Source organism: Protobothrops mucrosquamatus, unplaced genomic scaffold (genome assembly GCF_001527695.2).
Source record: "Protobothrops mucrosquamatus isolate PMUCROS unplaced genomic scaffold, P.Mucros_1.0 scaffold2617, whole genome shotgun sequence".
Classification (NCBI taxonomy): domain Eukaryota; kingdom Metazoa; phylum Chordata; class Lepidosauria; order Squamata; family Viperidae; genus Protobothrops; species Protobothrops mucrosquamatus.
In genome coordinates this window covers 124,131-146,088 of record NW_015388671.1, presented here as the reverse complement: position 1 = coordinate 146,088, position 21,958 = coordinate 124,131, and the positions used below count along the sequence as shown (strand labels likewise).

The 21,958-nt window shown below is 48.5% G+C and overlaps 1 protein-coding gene across 1 annotated transcript in view; it reads right to left on the bottom strand.

The window, feature by feature from the left end:
* LOC107296053 (BICD family-like cargo adapter 2) overlaps positions 1-21,958 on the bottom strand; it is a 47,934-nt gene that overhangs the window by 14,539 nt on the left and 11,437 nt on the right. The window contains 1 exon segment of the mRNA XM_015825396.2: positions 8,939-9,154. Within this exon segment, the coding sequence (XP_015680882.2) occupies positions 8,939-9,154 (216 nt within the window).

The following is a 21,958-nucleotide window of genomic DNA, read 5'->3' as shown; positions in this document are numbered from 1 at the left end:
TAAGACTTCTGTTCTCTTGTCTTTGTGTATATATGTTTGTCAAAGTCTGTGTGTGAGAGGTAAATGTGACTGTTAACTGTTTCAAATCCAAAGAAAAAAAGAATTTTAAATTCTGCTAGAAATTCTGCTTAAAATAAGCCACAAAAAGGAAATACCTCACTCTGTTTGTCTGGCCAACAAACAGAGTGAAGAAAAAAAATTTTTTGTTTGTTTGTTTGTTTGTTTTTCTTCTTCCTTTCTCTCTCTGTACTCTTAAGAAAAGCCCAAAGTTAGCAGGAGGAATGTTTTAAGTTCATCTGCTAGAAAGATTTCACTCTTGCATTTAATAATATATAATAAAGTTGGAAGGGACCTTGGAGGTCATCTAGTCCAACTCCCTACTCAGGCAGGAAACCATATACGAACTTTATCAAATGCCTTACTGAAGTCCAAGAAAATTATATCCACAGCATTCCTCTAGTCCACAAATTTTGTAACTGGGTCAAAGAATGCAGTAAGATGTGTCTAGCATGATCTGTTTTTAACAAACCCATGTTGGCTTTTGGTAATGACTTTGTTTGCCTCTAGGTGTTCGCTGATTGTTGTTTGATTATCTTTTCCAGAATCTTCCCAGGTATTGAGGTCAGGATAATGGGTTAGTAGTTTTCTGGATCTATTCTTTTTTCTTTTTTTGAAGAGGGGAACTATATCAGCTCTTTTCCAGTCCTCTGGTAGTTCCTTAGTGCTCCAGGATCTTTGAAAAATATAGTTCAGTGGTTCTGAGATCACATTTGCCAGTTCCTTGAGAACCTTGGGTTGTAATCCATCTGGTCATGGTGATTTGAACTCTTCTAGGCTGGATAAGTGCTCATTTACCATTCTTGCCTATCTTAACTTGTGTTTCTAATCTATTTTTATGGTACTGTTTTTGATAAGTTGGACTGTTTGCTTTTTTATTATTTTTGATTTTGGTCACAAGCCTTAGTTCATTTTGAGCCTTAGCTTTCTTCACCTCATCTTTGCAGGCTCAGACTATTTGCTAATATTCTGCTAACCCTCTTATCTTTCAATTTATTAGAGAGTTCTTTATGCAGCCATGCTGGTTTCTTGTGAGAGCTATTATTTTTCTTCTTTGTTGGTATTATGCTAGACTGGGTTATGTTTTTTTTAAAAAAAAAATAATTCCCAAGCTTCTTGAGTTGTTTCCCCTTGAGGATTCTCATCCAAGCCTCTCTTAAAGTCCAAGACTCTAGTTGGACTGTTCTATTGTCATGTGCTTCCTACATACCTTAGTTGAGTTCTTATACCCTTTCATGGTTTCCAAAATTGTCATTTCTGATTTTTATTGGTCAGTGTCTGTTGTTGGGTTAATTTCCTTCTCAGTTCTGTCTAAAAGGTGTTAATTTTTGTTCCAGGGGGAATCCAGTGTTAAATTATTTTATTGTTGTGTACTTTTTGGTGTTTCTATTCTAATTCTGTCAATTCTAATTTTCTGTCTATCCTTTCCCTGAAAAATGTGTGTCTATCTACAAGAACCTTTTGAGGCTCAAGTCTGCTTGTGTGGGGAAATAATTTTCTTAAGTTACTTTTCTTATCCTATCACTTATTGGTGAAACATAAGCATTTTCCAATCTCTAAAATAATGTGGTCTATTTTAGAATAAATGTTAAAGGCAGATTCTCCTGCCCCTGTAAAGTTGCACACCTTAAAATATTAGGCTTTTAAAATTATTTGGAGCTTTCAGCATTCTCAAGCTGCCCAGCTGCAAATGTTCAAGTTCAAAAGTGAAACATTTCATGTATGTTTTCTTACCAGAATCCAGCCTTTCTTTTGTCATCTGGGATGTCCTCATTTTGTTTGCCTGATTCTTTGACCATTGCAATATTGATGCCTTTTCAAACTGCCTGCAAGCTACCCCCCTCTTCCCTCATGTACTTCTCTTTTTCTTGCCCTTTGTTCTCCATACCTTTTGTCTGCCTCTCCTGGGAGAGTCCACCCAGAAAGGTGGGGAGACCTTGTTCTTGTATCTTTCAGCCCTGCAATCCTCCCCCAAACCTTTGGAAGCAGAACACACAGACCCAGATGCTGCCTCCATCCATCTGAGCCATGGAATTGGGTTTTGAATCCAGCCATCCACTAAAAAGCCACCATGCAATCTGAGTGGAACATCTTCCCAAGTCCTACCATTCCCCAGATGCCTGTGAGAGCTGCAGAAGGAAGGAGTCCTGGAGCCACTGGTGCCATGTGAAGCCTCAGAAGAGAAAATTAGACTGTGGGGGGAGGGTGGAAAGTCATTGTAAAACTTTTATTTCTTGCCACATTTGTATTGTAACAAGCCAGTTGAATGTATTAATGGAGAGATGGCATTTGGGAATAGTTGGCACAGCAAGTACTGAACACCTTGGACTTCTATCTGGTGGGAGGGAAAATTTATCCAGAATGTTTGTATTGCCTGTTTTGTAGAAGTAGCTGCACATACACACACAAACACCATTCATAATCACACTTGAGTCTCTTCTACCTACCTTCAGTAAAGCTCCCCAGGGTGATTTTTGCTCTATTGCACCAAAGCTTTGTAGGAACAACTTCCAGCAAAATTCCAAGGGGGAGGGAACCAGCCCCCCCTTCAGGTGATTTGCAATTCTTATGCACTGACTAAGGAAGCAACAGGAAAGATCCCCAAACCTCAGCCCTGAATATCTTGCACTGGTGAGCCCAGATTGGGATTCCTAGAGCTCACTATGTGCAATTTAAGAAAAAATTTAATAGACTGGCATACTGGCTAACTTTAATTGGATATTACAAACCTGGATGCACTGAACTAAGAGCTAAGGCAGGAAAACAACCCTTGAAAATGGGCAGCCAGTGGTCATATACTAAGGAAAACCATGGCTGTGAAGAATTTTGAGAGGAATGTGCAAACCTGACTGGAAGCTAAGAGTGACATCCAACATTTGAAAATGATTGGCACAGAATATTGGACACTATAAATTTCTTTTCCACCTAACAAAATTTTTGCCCTGACTTTTACAACTTTATGGGTTGCAAGCTCCACTTTTGGGAGCCACTGAAGGGATCTTTTTCTGCTGCCTCCATTAAGGTCTTATTTTTTTGGCTTAACAGCTTAAAAGCTTGCCTACCAAGTCTCCCTGACCAGAACAATTTTAATGTTGTGCCAATAAGTGTGACATTCTCACACTTAAGGCACAAAGCAGGGATATTGTGGGAAGTCAGAGCCCCAGAGAAGGAAATATTAAAAGGGCAGAAATATATATTTCCTCAAAAGTATTTTAAAAAAAGCAGAAACCAACTTTGCCCCCCAAACCAACTATCCCAAACAGGAGCTAGCCCCATACAGATGCAGATGTAAAACCATCAGAAAGTTGAAGCCAGAGCAATCAAGAAGACAAAGAGAAAATCTGCATGCCCCACCCAAACTCTAGGAGTCATTAGCCCCATCACCTGGGAATCAGGATATGATAATAGGATTAAACCACAGATATCAAGGCCTAGAGAAACACTCAAGGTTCATGCCACAGGCACAGGAACAGGAAACTATTCCAAACAGGGCTAGAGAGGGTATAAAAACCTACTACCCATGTGCTCACTCTTTCTTCTCTCCTCTGCTCTTTCCTGAAGAACCATCTTTCTGCTTCTGCAATAAATTGTAACCTTCTTCCCAAAGCAGTTGCCATGTTTGCTTATTTATTCCCAGCTTGGATGAACCAGGATGAAGACTTACTTCTGTCAAAAGAGTGAGAGAGAGGGAGTGGAATTTTATTGCTTTCCTTCGTAAGGAGGCTATCTCAAACGGAGGCGAGTGTGTGTGGAAAGGAAGTGGCTGGGGCTGTTAGCCTGGGACTTTTAACAATAAAGATAAGGGGGGAGGGCTTTGATGCCGAGACCTGACTGAGAAGAAGCTACAGAAGAAGAGGAGAGACTGGACGTAGCTACTGTTGCTGTGAAGCCTGGAGGCTACCTGGACTGTGACTACTGCTGCTTGTACAAGTTTTAGACTTTGTGGGGGAGTTGCCCTGGGGGGGGCGAGCCATTACTACAGCACGCTGACTGCTTTTTGTTTCTACTACTGCCTGGAGCCGGGGTTTCCTCCACCCCACTTGATCTTGAACGGTCATTGAATCATTAACTATTGCTGCTACAACAGCCTTGGCCGGTTGGATACCATCACAGCATTGACTATTGGAGCTGGGGGGCTGGTCATCTTTGTTCCTGGAAGCCCCTTCTTGACGACAAGAGCCTGCTACTTCCTAACTCTGCCTGAGCTCCGGTTAGAAGAGACACCTTACCAACCCCTAGAACAGTGGTTCTCAACCTTCCTAATGCCGCGACCTTTTAATACAGTTCGTCATGTTGTGGTGACCCCCAACCCCCCAATCCAGCTGGCTGGGGAGGGAGGGCAGGAAGGCCGCTCTGCCGACTCCGCCCAGCCTGGTTGGAGAAGCGCCATTCCTCTCCCTCTTTCTCTCTTTCCTCTCTTTCTCTTTCTTCTCTCTCTTCTCTCTTTCCTCCCTTTTTCTTTCTCTCTTTCCTCTCTTTCTCTTTCCTCTCTCTCTTTCCTCTCTCTCTCTTCTCTCTCCCTCTTTCCTCTCTCTTTCCCTCTTTCCTCTCTTTCTCTTTCTTCTCTCTCTTCTCTCTTTCCTCCCTCTTTTTCTTTCTCTCTTTCCTCTCTTTCTCTTTCCTCTTTCTCTTTCCTCTCTTTCTCTTTCTCTTTCCTCTCTCTTCACTTTCTCTCTCTTTCCTCTCTCTCTCTTCTCTCTCCCTCTTTCCTCTCTCTTTCCCTCTTTCCTCTTTTTCTCTTTTTTCTCCCATTTCTCTCTTTCCTCTTTTTCTCTCTCTTTCCTCTCTCTCTTTCTCTCTCTCTCTTATGGCAGCATCGTCGGGGGTCCCCGCCACCCCTGGCCTGGCCTCCGCTGCATCCTCAGCCGAACAGGCGGGGAGGGGGAGCAAGACGGGAGGCAGCGGCTTCTTTCTCCTGAGAATGGGGGGCTTGGGACACACAGGAGTTCCGCGCGCTGGGAAGCAGCCACCTCTTTTGCCCCGAGCAGATTCGAGCCAAGCGGCGGCGGCGAGAGCAGGAGCTGCGGCTGGAAGCTTCGGTCGGGCGCCAGGCCTTGCCGCCATGTGGGCTCAGTCCAGTTGCCGGGAGCAGCAGCAAGTCGCGGGGGTCTACAAGTCCTGGGCCCCCGGCAAGGCGAGACTGCGGGCGAGAGGCTGAAGTGGCACGTGACGGGGAGGAGCCGAAGCTTCCTGGATGCCCCAGCCGGAGGGGGCGACCTTCCTGCCTGGCCTGGCCGAGGGTCCTCCCGGGCTGCTCGAGAGGCACCGCCGGGACCTTCGGAAGAGCCGCCCGGCCACCCCTCAGTGCTCCCTCCCGCCGCCACCCTGCATCAAACTTGCGGTGCTCCGGCCTCACCTCCCTTCGGAAGAGCCGCCCGGCTGCCCCTCAGCGCTCCCTCCCGCCGCCACCCCGCGTCAAACTTGCCGCGCTCCGGCTTCGCCTCCCTTTGGAAAAGCCGCCCGGCTGCCCCTCAGCACTCCCTCCCACCGCCGCCCCCGCGTCAAACTTGCTGCGCACCGGCCTCGCCTCCCCGCCCTGTTCCCAGGCCGGCCGCAGTTTTCTGCCTCGCGGAACCTCACCTTTTCCCGAAGCCGGCAGCGGGCCAGCCTGTCCGTTGAGAGGCCGCTGGGGAAGGGAACGCCACAGGGAGAGTCAGGCAAGAAGGGGCTGCGCTCGGCAGCGATGCGGAGGGGGGGGCACGGCCCGTCGCTCCGGTGGGCCGCAGCCAGAGCTCAGCGGCGGGGCTGGCCTGCGCTGTGCTTTCCGCTTCCCCGCAAACTCTGCCCCCAAAGCCCGGGGCAGGAAGGCTGGAGCCTCGGAAGGCCTGGAGGCCACTGTGTTGTTGACAACTGCGAGCATCAGCGGGTGTGTTGGTTCTGTTGTGGGTGTGAGGCAGAGGTGCTCCGGAGTGTTTGTAAGTGTGTGGGGGGGGAGGGGTGGTTCGGGCTCAGCAGGCATGTAAACAACTCATTAGTTTGAAATCACGTTGGTCGCTCCTGCTTGGTTGGCCCTTCTCTGTTTTGAAGGCAAGAAGTGATTCCTGCAGAGTGAAAGGCAGGCTTTATCGTGAAAATTCGCAATTCTATAGCTGAAGGCCCTGGCCGCGCTTCTCCCAGGGGGTGGGGCACCCGGGCGCAGGGCCAATCAGGAGCCCTGCAGGAGGTAAGTCCGCCTGAGAGAGAGAGAGAAGGGAAGCAAAAGTGCCTCTCTGTCTCTCTCTCTGCAAATGGCAGAGGAGGCCATGCGGAGACGGATGCGGAGCGGTGTCTTGGTTTCTAAGACCATCGGAAATATATGTTTTCCGATGATCTTAGGCGACCCCTGTGAAAGGGTCATGCGACCCACAGGTTGAGAACCGCTGCCCTAGAGAATACAGCGGCAGAGCTTGATGAAGGGGGGCGGGGCTGGGAGGGCCTGGGCTTTGGCGGCCTCTGAGGAGGTAACGCTACATAGTCGTAAATCGAGGACTACCTGTATGTCAGCTGTAACTCTGAATGGTTACTAAGTGACTGGTCATAAGATGAGGACTATCAGTGCAACCCAATACTCAGGCTCATGAAAGAACTGTGTGAAATGTGTACTGGGTAGTTGTCTAAGGAAGAACGCCCTGTTAGCATATGTAAAGAATGCCTTTCCTTATCAATTTAATGACTTGGGACATGACCATCTGCAACTGAGCTACAAGCTTTTCAAGGGGATGTTGTTTCTGGAAAGAAGTCATAACTAGGAGTCCCTCTTTCTTATTAGCTGAGCCAAGAGTCTTGGTTTGACCTTTGCCCTAAGGCCCCCTAACAGAATCTCCAAGATATGCAGGCTTTACTTTGCCTTAATTTCCCAAAGATAAGAGCAGACTCTAGGCCTGAATGTTAAAAGGAAAATAAACATTTGCACAAATATATTTTAATCAAACAACTTCTTAGTTTGCTAGCTTTATTGGACACCAACGCAGGTATCAAATATTAATAAGAGAAAGAGAATGCTCAACTTACAACAGTTCATTTAGTCCTCAACTTACAACAGTTCATTTACTGACCATTCGAAGTTACAATGGTACTTAAAAAAGTGACTTATTACCTTTTTTCACACGACTGTTATAGCGTTCCCATGGTTACGGAGATCAAAATTTGGATGCTTGGCAACTGGCTCTTATTTATGACAGCTGCAGTGCCCTGGGGTCATGTGATCCCCTTTTGCAACCTTCTGACAAGCAAAGTGAATGGGGAAGCCAGGTTCACTTAACAACTGTGTTGCTAACCTAACAACTGCAATGATTCACTTAACAACTGTGGCAAGAAAGGTCATAAAATGGAGCAAAACTCACTTAACAACTGTCTCGCTTAGCAACAGAAATTTTGGGCTCAGTTGAGGCCATACATTGAAGACTACCTGCACTAGATTTCAGTAATACTTTGGCTGTGTGTCACCAAACAATGTAATTGTCCATTTTACAAAAAAAAACCAAAACCCACTTTTACATCCCATTAATAAATTTCAGAAATGCAAAGGCACAAAAAGAATCAGGCCAGTGACTTTAATTTTTAAATGGATTTTTTTTTATCTATGGCATTTCTTCATTTAACTTTTGAGGGCAGGGAGTATTTTAGAACCCTTATCGTCACTAGTTTGACTTCCTTATCTTACTTGTGGTTAGATTCCTACGTTGTTAGAATCCCGCCAGTCTTGTTAGTGCTGTTACAGGAACAACATAATGTGACTCAGATGTTTTTTGATCTAGTGTGGCACATTCCATCCACTGGGCTGTTATTGTAGTGAGAATGAACTTTTATTTGCATCGAAAAATGAAGTCCCCATTTCAAAAATGTTTAACATCATCCACCTCACCTGTGGGGAACCTAGGGCTTTTCAAATATTGGTGAACTACAATCTCCATCATTCATACCAAGAGCTTGAGACTGATGGGAGATGGAGGCTTGGTAAGTTTTCCAGGGTGATATAGGCCAGGATGATGGAAATTGTAGTTCAACCTTTGGAAGGAACTTGGCTAGGGAAGATTCCTCCCCTTCTCTCTTCCTACCCCTACCCACAATATTCCATTTAGGGATACTGGTGAATTTAGCCTTTTTAACAAGGATGGGATTCAGCAAAGATCTATGAACTCAGCAAGATTGACCACACTGATTTATTTTAAGATTTACAGTGGCTTAGCCTGACACGCACTTCTGAGATTTCAGTGGTTTGAATCCTCCATCTCTTGTGCATTTCTGCAACCAGCAGATCAAACAAGGTGTGAGATATTTTAAAAGATGGCACCTCATTCGGCCATCTCTTACTTGCCTCTGAAACTTATAGAATCCCCTTCAGGGTACTCAGTACACCTTTTTTAACATGAGTGATTCACCTGAAAACAACCTCAGCCTCTAATCCAGATGACTCATATCCAGCGTTGAGTTCTTGCTTGTTTCCCTGTTTCCCAGGCTGGATGTTTATTAAACATCTGCAGGAAAACAGCCAAGCCCAGAGAATATTAAGAACTTATCAGCTCAACCCTGAGGTTCATATATTCTCAACTGCTGGATATGACAGTGTGCTAAAATATATTACAGTATAGGCCTTTAGCCTAGAAGCCAAGCTTCCTCTTCTCTTAACAAGAACATTGAGAACCAAAACCTACTAGATTGCAGTCATAAATTTGATCTTTTGCCCCTTTACCTTCATGGGCACAGAATTGGCAGCAGAAGCAACCTTTGACTGATCTGTTGCATGAATAAAATTAACATGGTGCTTCCTTGCCCCTAAGAGAGCTTTCTCTGTTGATTGACCTGACCACTCTGCAGCTGGTGAAATACACCAGAAGGCCTCCCTCTTAGTCCTTCTCCTTCCCAATGGGGTAGACAAAACCCCGTCAAAGTTCCACCTCACCTGACTGAGCTGTTCCACCAGATGTTGGTTCTGCTCTGAAAGGTCCAAGACTGCCTGTGAGCTCTCTCGACTGGTGTCCTGCTGTTCCAGATGCTTCTGCCCCAGCTGGGCTTGGGCGGCCACCAAGTCAGCCTCCAGCTCTGCTGTCTGGGTCTCAAATTCTGCCCGGCCTGATTCGAGGTGTCACCGGAGTTCATGTTTCTCTTGTTCAAGATGCTGCAGGAAGCAGAGCCAGAGATGTGAGGCCCAGGAGGAGAGGACTCAAGGCCGGTGTAGAAGGATTCAGAAGGTGATCTGGGATCCAGAGCACCTTGACTTCAAATCACGCCTTCTACTAAGCATTCAATTTTTTGATACAGGTAGACCTCGACTTACAACAGTTCATTTAGTGACTGTTCAGAGTTACAACAGCACTGAAAAAAAGTGACTTATGACCATTTTTTTTACAACTGTTGCAACATCCCCATGGTCACATGATCAAAATTCATATGCTTGGCAACTGGTTCATATCTATGAGGGTTGCAGTGACCCGGCGTCATGTGATCACCGTTTGCGATCCTCTGACAGACAAAGTCAATGGGGAAGCCAGATTCACTTCACAACCCTGTTACTAATTTAACAACTGCAGTGATTCATTTAACTGAAGCAAGAAAGTCGTAAACGTGAGGCAAAATTCACTTAACAACTGTTTCGCTTAGCAACAGAAATTTTGGGCTCAATTGTGGTCATATGTCGAGGACTATTTTGGTCTATCTCAGACATGTCAAACACAAGGCCCGGGGGCCGGATGCAGCCCGCGACGTGGTTTCATGTGGCCCGCAAAGACATCCTGGAAACAGTGAGGGAACGGCCCCTACTGCCTTGGCCCTGGCCCAGGCCTCCTGGGAGCCAATGCACAATTTTGTGGTGGCCATCTATGCTGAAACGCATTCAGTCTTAGCTCCACAAGGCCGTCTGGAAACAGCAAGGGACCGGCCCCTGCCGTGTTGGCCCCACCCCCTGGGTGCCACCCTTTGTGAGGTGTCACCCTTTGTGAGGAATGAAGAAATGCACCATCGCTTGGAAATGGCCAGCAAATGGCCCTCACCTACTTCACATATCTGGCTTGATGGGCTCCAGGGGAGGGGTTTCTGCAGGCAGCGGGGCGCTCTCCTCACAGCACCAAGAGCTGAGCTGAGTGGCGCAAATCTGATGAGAAGTGCAATGCTGCCTAGCCCCCAGCCTGCCCGATTTCAGCAGGCAGCAAGGTGCAAAGCTGGCAAGCTTCGCACTGCTCGGCTCAGCCTCTCGGCGCTGTGAGGAGAGCGCCCTGCTGCCTGCCGAAACTGGGCAGGCTGGGGGCTGGACGGCATTGCACAGGTAAGGTCGACTCTCACGTTGCTCATGGCGTCCCCTCCCCCAAAGCCCACCAAGCCAGATATGTGAAGTAGGCGAGGGCCATGTGCTGGCCACTTCCAGGCAATGGTGCATTTCTTCATTCCTCACAAAGGGTGACACCTCCCCAGCTGCGTTTCTTGCCTGTTTGTCTCCCTCCCTCATCTCAAATATTTTCCCACCACTCTGTTCTTAAGGAAGGAAGGAGGGAGGGAAGGAAGGAAGGAAGGAAGGAAGGAAGGAAGGAAGGAAGGAAGGAAGGAAGGAAGGAAGGAAGGAAGGAAGGAAGGAAGGAAGGAGAGGGTCTGAGGGAACTCCTGCCTTAGTCCTGCCCTGCTGCCCTTTCACCATCCCCTTGCCCCCTCCTCCTGGCCTATCCTGGGGGCCTCCCATCCTATTGCTAAGGAAGCTTTGGATACAAAGCCGGGTCTCCTCCCATGGAGAGGGAGTGGGCCTCCCTCTGACTTTGCCCTCATACCCATCATGAGCAACCTGGCTAAGGAGAGCAAGCACAGCAGCAGCAGCCTTGAGGAGGAGGTAAGTGCAGCTGGGCACCCCCTTGGGGTAGTGGGGCTGGGCTTGGTGCCGCGGGTGCTTGAGGGCCGGGCTGGGCGTTTGACCTCTGCTGCCCAGGGCTCCGGGAAGCCCGCGGCACCATCCAGCCCCCCCTCACATGGCCTGAGAGGAACAGTGAGGCTCTTCCAGCGGACCATGCCTTGGCGCTTGCCCCGGTCCCACCCCCTTCTGCCAGAGACCCTCAGATCTGTCCCACTCCTGCCCAGGCCCCCACAGTCACCCTTGACGCGAATGATGAAGAGCTGGCCATGCCCACCCAGTAGGCCACACTCACTCCAGCCATGCCCACCCAGTAGGCCGCGCCCACCCGGGCCACACCTACCCGCCCACCCCCCCGAGGACAACCGCAATGCTGATGCGGCCCTCAATGAAATTGAGTTTGACACCCCTGGTCTATCTCATAGGATGATTTTAAGGAAAAGTAATTACATAAACAAAATGCTCTACAACTGGTAAGCAATCTTCCCTATTCAGAATACATATTGAGATATAACCCATGAATGATTTTCAGCTGGAAACAGAAATCTTTTCAGGCTCTAGGTGTTCTTTAATAATTAGCAAAAATTATTAAACCTTCAGCCTAATTGTGGTACTAGATTGGAGCACAGGGATATAGAGGCCTCTGCTAGCCTTGCTGTCCGTTAAATCTGCTACATCTCCCTGAGTGGTCCCAATATCCAGGACTTCAGGCTGGATTTGTTCAGAGCTCAGTGCTCAAAGTTTCTCTAGAAGCTCTAATTTCTTTATAAAATCTGACTTTTTAGAGATCTGCTGCATTCAACATCAGATGCCAAAATACTGGAAGGGGAGTCCATCATATCTGGAGGACACCAAACGGTAGACATCCTAGTCAGCAGATCCTGAAAACAGGACACCATAAGCTCCAGGCTCTATTCCTGAATGCAAAAGTCATTTTTTCAAAAGCTTCATGAATGTAACCTTTTCTTTCTTTCTTTTTCTTCTTCTTCTTTTTTTTTTTTTGAGGCAGCATCTCACTGGGCACCAGAGACAGGACCTTCCTGTTATTAGGGAAGGTCAAACCGCCAGCCCCTGTGACAGAAGGGTCTAAGAACATACAACAAAAGCTAGATTCACTTATGCCATCTGGCCTATCTTATGGCTCCCTAAACCAGCCAATTGCCTTGGCTGTGACAGTGGGTATCACCTGGAATTAAGTTTCAATTGCCAACCCAACCTGCTTCTGCATGTAGAAAAGTGGCCCTGCCTCATTAGACTTTCATGCGGATGGACACAGAGTATTAACATGAACTTTGACTCTGCAGCCAAGTCCCACAAGAAAGGCAAGAGTCTATTATTGATAGTCAGAAGGTCCCTGGGGCAGCCCAACTGATTTGGGAAGAAAGGCATACAATCAAGATCACGCGAAGTACTATTACTGCTTTATAAAGACCTAGTAAGACCACACCTGGAATACTGCAACCAGTTTTGGTCACCATATCACAAAAAAGATGTTGAGAGTGTAAGGACCCACCTCAATTTTACATCTTAAGAAGACAGAACTCTTGGAATGTCTCTTCCAACAGGAATCTTTATTAAGAGAAACTGATTGCAGGCATGCTAGACAGGATCTGGGGAATCCTCTCCCACCATTCAATGTTTTAAAGTGTTCCCAAGCAGCCCCCACCCCACAGTTCTTCTGGGCAATTCAATCCGTCAGTCCGCTCCGTCGGCACGATCACTCATTTTCTCTTTTCCCAGATTCCAGGCATTGCATTCCCCCTCCCCTTTTCCCTCACTGCCGGCAAAGGGGAGAACTTTAGAGGGAGTAGGATGAAAGACGATGGCCGCATTGTTATGGTTAGTCCTCTCGAAGAGAATAAACAACCAGTCACTTTGTAGTTAATGAAGGAAGTGAGAGTCATAAAACCCCCATGCTTACCCTCCTCCCCTTCCATAGTATGACAGAATCCAGAAGAGAGTAAGAATTGGTTTTATATCAGAGTAGGTAGATAGAAATGAAATATAATTGGATTCTGACAGAGAGTTTGGAAAAAATTCAGAGAAGAGCAACTAAGATGATCAAAGGCCTGGAGGCTAAAACATACAAAGAATGGCGACGGGACTTGGGTTTGGTTAGTCTAAAGAAAAGAAGAAATAGGGGAGACATGATAGCAGTGTTCCTGTATCTGAGGGGCTGCCACAAGGCAGAGGGGACCAGGTCGTTCACCAAAGCACCAGATGGAAGGAGAAAAAATGGTTGGAAACTGACCAAAGAGAGAAGCAACCTGGAACTAAGGAGAAATTTCCTGACAGTGAGGACAATCGACCAGTGAAACAGCTTACCCCCAGAAATTGTGGGTGCTCCATCACTGGAGGTTTTTAAGAAGAGACTAGACATTCACCTGTCTGAGACGGTGTAGGTTCTCCTGCTCGAGCAGGGGGCTGGACTAGAAGACCTCCAAGATTCTATTCTATTCTATTCTATTCTATTCTATTCTATTCTATTCTATTCTATTCTATTCTATTCTAAAAGGGATCCCTCCTGCTCTCAGAGGTCACACTGTTCGTCTCTTCACTACCTTAGGCACTGTTGGAAGTGCTTTCCAGGGATTACATAATGTGAGGTGTCAGCAATCATTGTCCTCTAAGGACTGAATCAAGGGCCCTGCCTCATGGTAGGGTCACTCCCAATGCACTGTAAATTCATTTCCCCATAGAGGAAGTCAGCCCTATTCAAGAATTTCCTAGCAGAATTATCCACAACTGAGTGCCACAAGGTACAGCTGGCCTCACCCTATACAGGTAGTCCTCGACTTAACAACCATTCAGTTAGTGACGGTTCAAAGTTGCAATAGAAGTGAAAAAATATGACTTATAGCCGGTCCTCACGCTTATGACGGTTGCGGCATTCCCCACTGTCACACGATCAAAATTAGGGCACTTTGCCATCGACATGCCTTTGCCATTGTTTGTTTGTATTCCACATTTATTACTTTTAAAAATTAGGCAGCGAACATTGTTCATCTATTTTCTCCCACAACAACCCTGTGAGGTGAGTTGGACTAAGAGAGAGTGACTGGCCCAAAGTCATCCAGTTGGCTATGCTGGCTGAGGAATTCTGGGAGCTGAAGTCCACAAGTCTTAAAGATGTCAAGGTTGCAAACCCCTGCACTAGACCAAACTGTTGCAATGTTTCAGGGTTGTGTGATTGCCACTAGCAACCTTCTCAGCCAGGTTCCAACAAGGAGACTCAATGGTGGAAGCCAGATTCTCTGAATGACTGCATGATTCACTTAATAACTGCAGTGATTTTTTTTAACAACCTCTGCAAAAAACGGCTGTAAAATCACTTAACTGCCTTGCTTAGCAACAGAAATGCCCAATTGTGGTCATAAATCGAGGACTACCTGTACAGAAATTTTATGTGCCTGGGATATGAAGCCAGGGTGGGTCAGGCCTTGTGTGGAGACTTCACTGCATGTGCTGAGATACCACAATGGTACAACTTGTTGCTTGCTTGCCAGCAAAAAACAGGCCTGCCAGGTTAGCTGCCTTGTTTTCTGCCAGCAATCCACCAATTAGTGGCTGAGAGTAAACAAACAGTAAACCAACTGCAGCCTGCTGCTACTGCCAATCTGGTGTTTTGTTTTGTCGCTTGTTTTATTTGCTGGCTAGCAATAATTAAAGTTATTGTTATTTTTTTTCTATTTTTACTTCCTTTGCTTGGATTTTTGTTGAACTTTCCTGGAAATCAAGTTACAGCAACAGATTCCACAGGCTATATAATCCCTAATGAACAGGTTGTCAACCTCCCCAGCAGCAGTTTCCCCAGGCAGTGCCAATAAAATGCAAATACACGCAGAGGGAAAAGTATTTAAAAAAGGAATCTTACTCCATTTAGGCACACCTGGAGGAAGTATGGGAAGGTAGATCTCCTAACAGGATCGCACTAACAACAGTCAAGCAGGCTTGGGACAGCAAAAGAACACTGCTTTGCAAGAGTGTCGTAAAGCTGTAATTGCCATGGCTTAAAAAGAGCCACAGCCCTGTGCAGAATATTTGGTGGGTGAGGTCCTGTGGAAACGGAGTGATTCACACTGGGTGCTTTCTCACTTCTGTTCCTGCCAGTTTCAGTCACTTTTATATCCTTCCTTCCCTCTTAGCTAATTATTTCCACCTTGGTAGCAGACTCACGTTGGTTCTGCAGTGACTTCCTCTGGGCCAAACTGGTTCTCCCAGTTGCCATGGGTAGTGTGCCCAGAAATTCCCTAGTTGGTATCTGTTCCATCTGATGTTAAGGACTTGGAGAGTGTTATGTCCTGGGCCAGCAGGCACAGGCTGCAGCAATTGGCCCGGGCAGACCATGTGGATGCCCGGGACAAGAAATGCTGCTCCCAGCCTTTGCAATGATTGGCCAGCAAGGTATTGTGCAGGGGGGCTATAAAAGGGGGCCGCACCATTTTAAAATCTGTTCTGTTGGTGTTGCAATAAAGGAGAACTGTTGGAACTCGTTGCTTCGTCTCAATGCCTCTTTTCCTGAAACAGAACATTGGCGACGAGGATGGGATACCTGCAAGGCAAACAGATTAAGAAGCCAAGCTGACTCACCACAGGGGGGCTTGCAGCTTGGAGAAGTGTGGCTCCTGGAGATTGACTCAGCCTGCCAGCACTGAGACACTGGAGGTGAGCTCAGAAAAGGGGGCCCCTTCTCAATCTTTGCAGCAGGAGGCGTGGACGAAGTTCCTGGGCTGAAACGATGGCAAAGATAGGCCGGCTTTCAGAATTTGACACAGCTCACCCAGAATGCTGGAGCTCGTACGTGGCCCAGGTAGAGAACTACCTCCGGGTGAATCAAATTCATGAAGATGACCTCAAAGCTGCCACGCTGCTGTGTGTGTGTGGGCAAGAGACCTTTGAGATTGCGGAGAATCTGGTCGCCCCAGCACCACTGGAATCAATCACCTACACAGACTTGAAGAGGATGCTTCGAGAGCATTTTGAACCCAAGCTCTCAGTGATTGCCTGGCGACACGCGTTCAAGCAGAGGGACCAGAGGCCTCGTGAGTCTGCAGCAGAGTTTGTTGCGGCCTTGCGACAAGCAGCTAGGCCCTGCGAATTCAAAGACTTGGAGGAGAGACTGAGGGACCGTCTGGTCTGTAGCCTGCGAAGCCGGGAGTTGCAGCAGAAGCTCTTCGCGAAGGAAGGCCTCACGTTCCAAGATGCCCTGAGGGAAGTTTCAGCCGAAGAAGCAGCAGGCGGAGCTGTGAAGGCCTTGCGGCTCTCCAAGCCCCCTCAAGTTCCAGCCACCGTCCATCAAAAGGTTGCTCATGAGGAATCCGAACAGGATCCAGAATTGGAAGTGGACCAGCTGCATCAGACTCCAGGGAGAAGGCCTCACGGAGGGAAGGCCCAGCCAGCATCATCCCCTCGGTGCATCGGGTGTGGAGGCCGCCATCGCTGCGCAGACTGCCGTTTTCGGTCTGCCATCTGCAGGGCCTGTGGGAGGCAAGGCCACATTGCCTCCATCTGTTTGGGTCGCCAGAAGGAACGTTACCCAGAAGAATTGCCTCAGAAAGGTACCAGGGTCCCCAGCCAGAACAGGGTGGGCTTCTGCGCGTCACGTAGGAGCGTTTTTAGAACGGGGGTCCACAGGCCACTTAGGAAGAAGTTTCACATCGAATTGAAGTTGCAAGGGGTCCCCTTGTCGATGGAGCGGGACACTGGGTCTGCTCTATCGATCATCTCCCTAGACACCTTTAACAAGGTCTGCAGCAGAAGCAGCCTACGGGTGAAACTCAGGCCATCAAACCTCATCCTCACAGGTTTCCAAAATTTCAGAGTCAACCTCACGTTGACCTCACAGTGGGGAGGCCACACTCAAGGTGCAGCGTAGGAATTTTGAGGGGCTACTGGATGTAGTTGTGGTTGGGGGAGACCATACGAGTCTCATTGGACTCGACTGGTTTGAGGCCCTGGGAATTCAGGTGACTGGAATACACAGCGTGCAAACAACAGGCCTGGCTGGGGTCTGCAAGGAGTTTGCAGATGTGTTTAGTCCAGAACTTGGCTCCTACAAAGGCCCTCCTATTTCTCTGAGGCTAGACCCAGCCATAGCCCTCATTAGAATCAAGCCACGCAGGGTGCCCTTTGCCTTAAAGGGTAAAATAGATGCAGAGCTGGATAAACTGATTCAGCAGGGTATCTTAGAGCCTGTGGACAGTAGTCCATGGGAAACGCCCATAGTTATGCCACTGAAGGCCAATGGTGAAGTCTGAATCTGTGTGGACTACAAGTGCATGCTTAACAAAGCGCTGCAGCAGCATTCGTACCCAGTACCAGTGGTCAGTCACATTCTAGCCTCCCTCAAGGGGGGCCAGATCTTTGCTAAGCTTGACCTGGCTCAGGTCTATCAACAATTGCCAGTTGATGAGGAAACGGCCGAGGCCCAAACTATAGTGACTCACAGGGGGGCATTCAAGGTAAAAAGATTGCAATTTGGAGTAAACGTGGCCCCTGGCATCTTCCAGAGTGTAATGGAGTGAACGCTCTGAAATATTCCTGGCGTTTGCCTGTACTTTGACGATGTCCTCATCGCTGGGGACTCAGCTGACAATTTAGCCGAAAGGCTGAGAGCCATTTTGCTACGTTTCCGCCAAGCGGGGCTGAAGCTTAAGCAAGACAAGTGCAAGATCGGGGTTACCTCCACGGAGTTTCTAGGATTCCGCATTGATGCTCAGGGCATCCACCCTGCTGAATCCAAGCTGCAAGCAATTCAGCAGGCCCCAAGTCCCAAATCCAAGGGCGAACTTCAGGCCTTTCTGGGACTGCTAAATTTNATGGAACACAAGTCCCAATAGCATACTACTCTAGAACCCTATCATCAGCTGAACGCAATTATGCACAGATAGATAGGGAAGCCTTAGCCATAGTGGCTGGCATAAAGAAGTTCCATGACTTCGTATATGGCCGCCACTTCACGGTCTTTACAGACCATAAGCCACTGCTGGGGTTGTTCACAATGAACAAACAAACCCCCATGAATGCTGAGGTGGTCTATCTTCCTGTCTGCGTATGACCATACACTGGTTCACAAGCCAGGCAAAGAAATGGGTCATGCAGATGGTCTCAGCAGGTTGCCATTACAGCAGATAGAGGCAGATCCAGCACCTGCCAACCGCATCCTGTCTATTCAGGACTTGCCTGAATCTCCCCTCAGTGCTAGGGACGTGGCTGCAGAAACAGCCACCGATCACACGCTAACACGCGTGCTGACCTGGGCATTGTCTGGATGGCCTGACACATGTCCAGGCTCAGAATTCCAGAGCTTCTGGCAGAGGAAGCACGAGATTTCCACCTTCAAGGGGTGTGTCCTATGGAGTAGCCGGGTAGTAATCCCAACCTCATTGAGGACTAGAGTCCTGCAGTCTCTGCATGAGGGACATCCGGGAATAGTCCGGATGAAGGCGTTAGTGCGCAGCCATCTTTGGTGGCCTGGGCTCGACAAAGACGTCGAGGCCCAGGTCCACGGGTGCACTGTTTGTCAACAGTCAAGGCTGGAGATGCCCCAGGCCCCAGTTCATAGGTGGGAGGAGACTCATACCCCATGGTCGAGGGTCCATATCGACTATGCTGGGCCCTTTCAGGGGCAATTCTTCTTAATTCTCGTGGACAGCCATTCCAAGTGGCTAGAGGTCATGCCTGTCTCCTCCACTACCACTGCTAGGACCATCCAGGTGCTGAGAGGGATCTTCGCCGCACATGGACTTCCAGATGTCCTTGTCTCTGACAACGGGCCCCAATTCACGTTGTTTGAGTTCAAGGCGTTCCTCCAGGCCAACATGATCCAGCATGCCACATCTGCACTGTTCCATCCAGTTTCCAACGGCCAGGCTGAACGAATGGTGCGCACAACCAAGGATGCCTTACAGAGGATCACGCATGGGACCTGGCATCACAGGTTAGCGGACTTTCTTCTTTGCCACCGCACCACACCTTGCACAGCTACTGGAAAGAGCCCAGCTGAACTCCGCTGGGGTCACCGCCTCATCACGAAACTGGACAGTTTGCACCCAGACCGGGTGGCTTCACAGGTGTCACAGCCGCAGGCACCTAGGAGACTACAAGTGGGAGATCCGGTCTGGGCAAGGAACTATGGACCAGGACTTCTCTGGGTCACAGCAGTGGTATGCAAGGTCTCTGGGCCACTGTCATGCGAAGTGGCCTTGGACGATGGTCGTGTGATACGACGTCACATTGACCAACTGTGCTGGAGGCTTCCCAGCAACTCTTCCGCTCCTAGCTCTGCTCTCGGGGGGGAGGAGGACCACAATTACGATTGTGGACCACGGTCTCTCCAACATCCCCAGGCTTCAGCTATTGCTCCAAACAGGGAGTCCACAGAAAGGGGGTTCGCCATGGAGGCAGCTCCGGGCTCTGGCACTCAGGTCACTCCAGCTGCTGGTCTAGGGCTCGAGGGACAGGGCTCCCAAGAGGAGTCCATTGGGGACTTGGGGAATTCCACCCCACCACTGGACTTGGGGAATTCCACCCCCCCAAGGAACCCTGGCTTGGATTTAGCAGATCCAGCCAGTCAGCAGCTGGGTGGGTCCCCTGGGTCTTTGGGGCAACAAAGTCCTGGTCTGCCTAGCCTGGCAGGCGAGCTGGCAGGCCAGGCACACACACCGGCCATGAGAAGAGGTCCTCCCAAATACTTACAAGACTATGTACGGTCCTTGTCAGTTCATGGGCAGGCCTAGTAGTCTGGGTTAAGTAATGCAGATCAAGGGGAGTGGGGAGCATGGCGGTAGCAAGACTGTAGTGTTGTGTATATATAGATGCAACGTAAGCAATGTAATGGAGTGTTGGAGTATTTAAAATAATAAGTGTGCCTTATTATTTTAGCCAAGCGGGGAGGGGTGTTATGTCCTGGGCCAGCAGGCACAGGCTGCAGCGATTGGCCCGGGCAGACCATGTGGATGCCCGGGACAAGAAAGACTGCTCCCAGCCATGATTGGCCAGCAAGGTATTGTGCAGGGGGGGCTATAAAAGGGGGGCGCACCTTTTTAAAATCTGTTCTGTTGGTGTTGCAATAAAGGAGAACTGTTGGAACTCGTTGCTTCATCTCAATGCCTCTTTTCCTGAAACAGAACAGAGAGCAAGGTGTTTGAGAGGGGAAAACAATGAGAGACTAAGAAGGCAGAGGGTTTCTTTGCAGGGAAAAGAAGGGAATGGACTTCCCTTCCCTTTCTTTGGCTTCTCTGAAAAACACAGATGAAAAACACAGATGATTCCAGCAGATGCCAATGTTGCTTCACATGCTAAGCAAGAATTCCCATGTTAGAACGAGCAATGTTTAAACATGTGGTAGGCACAGCTTCAAGAAAACTAACCTGGCAACTTTCCAGATCTGCTGGACTGCAAGGCCTAATGGTGGATACCCTACATATATCTGGAAAACACTAATTCTACTTATTGTCCACCTGCTCCTCACTGGGGATAGGCACAATGCCTTAGATATATGATCAGTTGAAGCAAAGGGTAATGTTTTAACAGAATAACAAAGTTGGAAGGGACCTTGGAGGTCTCCTAGTCCACCCCCCTGCTCAGGCAGGAAACCCTATACAATTTCAGACAAATGGTTGTCCAGTTTTTCAAGTAGAGGTCTAAAACCTCCACGTACTGTATTAAGCATTCTTTCTCATGTTGGTGATTTGTATCTTGTGGGATCATAAGTGGTCCTTGTTGTGTCCTGAGCCTGCAAGAGCAGGCTCGGGACGTTGCAAGAGTCCCGGGCATTTGCAAAAGCTGCCCGGGACCAGACTGAGTGGCGCCGGCCTTGCGCACATGCGCAAGGCGGGAAAAGACTGCCTTGTGATTGGTTGGATTTGCCCGGGGATCAGAAGGTATAAATACAGGCCTGCGTGCCTCTGCTCGGGTTGTTCGTAGATTGGAAGCAGAGAATAAAGACTTGTTAGAAATGCTTTGTCTCAAGCGCCATTATTCTCCGGACTTAGCACTGGCGACGAAGGTGGGATTCAGTCTATACAGCTAGGAAAGCTTGAAGACTCACCCAAAGAAGTCCGGAAGAGGAAAACGGCGTGGAAGTCAGCATTATCCTGCCAGTACGAAATCGCTGGAGGGTGCGTGCGGCTGAAGAAGAAGACCCTGATCCTCGATCATGGCGAAAGTTGGGCATTTAGCGGAATTCGACGTCTCTCATCCCGAGAGGTGGGAATCTTATGTTGCAAGAGTCGAGACGTATTTCCGCATAAACCAGATAAGGGAGGAAGGCTTAAAGGCTGCCACGTTGTGCGTTTGTGGGCAAGACGCCTTTGAGATCGCCAAGAGCCTAATCGCCCCGGACTCGCTGGAAACGGTGTCATACTCCGATCTGAAGAAAGTTTTAAAGGAACACTTCCAGCCCAAGCAATCTGTCATGGCTTGGAGGCACACATTTCAACAGAGAGATCAGCGAGCTGGGGAATCAGCAAAAGAATTTGTTGCAGCCTTGAGAAAAGCAGCTAAACCGTGTGATTTCAAGGACTTAGAAGAAAGACTGCGTGATCGTTTTGTGTGCGGACTGAGGAATACAGACTTACAACAGAGGCTGTTCGCCAGGGAAGACGTCTCTTTCCAAGATGCTCTGCGAGAGGTTTTAGCAGAAGAAGCTGCAGGTGGGGCGGTCAAGAACATGCGGCCTAAGCGAAGCGCTCAAGAGACCGCCACCATCCACAAGGAAGACGTGCGAGAGGATTCGGAAGAAGATCCTGAAGAAGAGGTGGACAAGCTTTACCAAGCAGCTGGGAGGAGGTCCAAAGATCGTTAGGACAAGGGCCCAGCTGAGCTTCGTTGCCTCGGATGTGGTGGATGCCACAAGCGAGCGGAATGTCGGTTCCGTTCCGCCCTCTGCTGAGCGTGCGGAAAGAAAGGCCACATCGCTGCAGTCTGCCTGGGTCGACAGAAGGTACAACCGAAGGAAGAATTGAATCTGAAAGGTACCAGGGTGCCCAGTCAAAACAGGGTGGGGTTCTGTGCAACACGCCGGAACATTTTAAGAATAGGCACACACAAACCCCTTAAAAAGAAACTATCTCTTAAAGTGAAATTGCA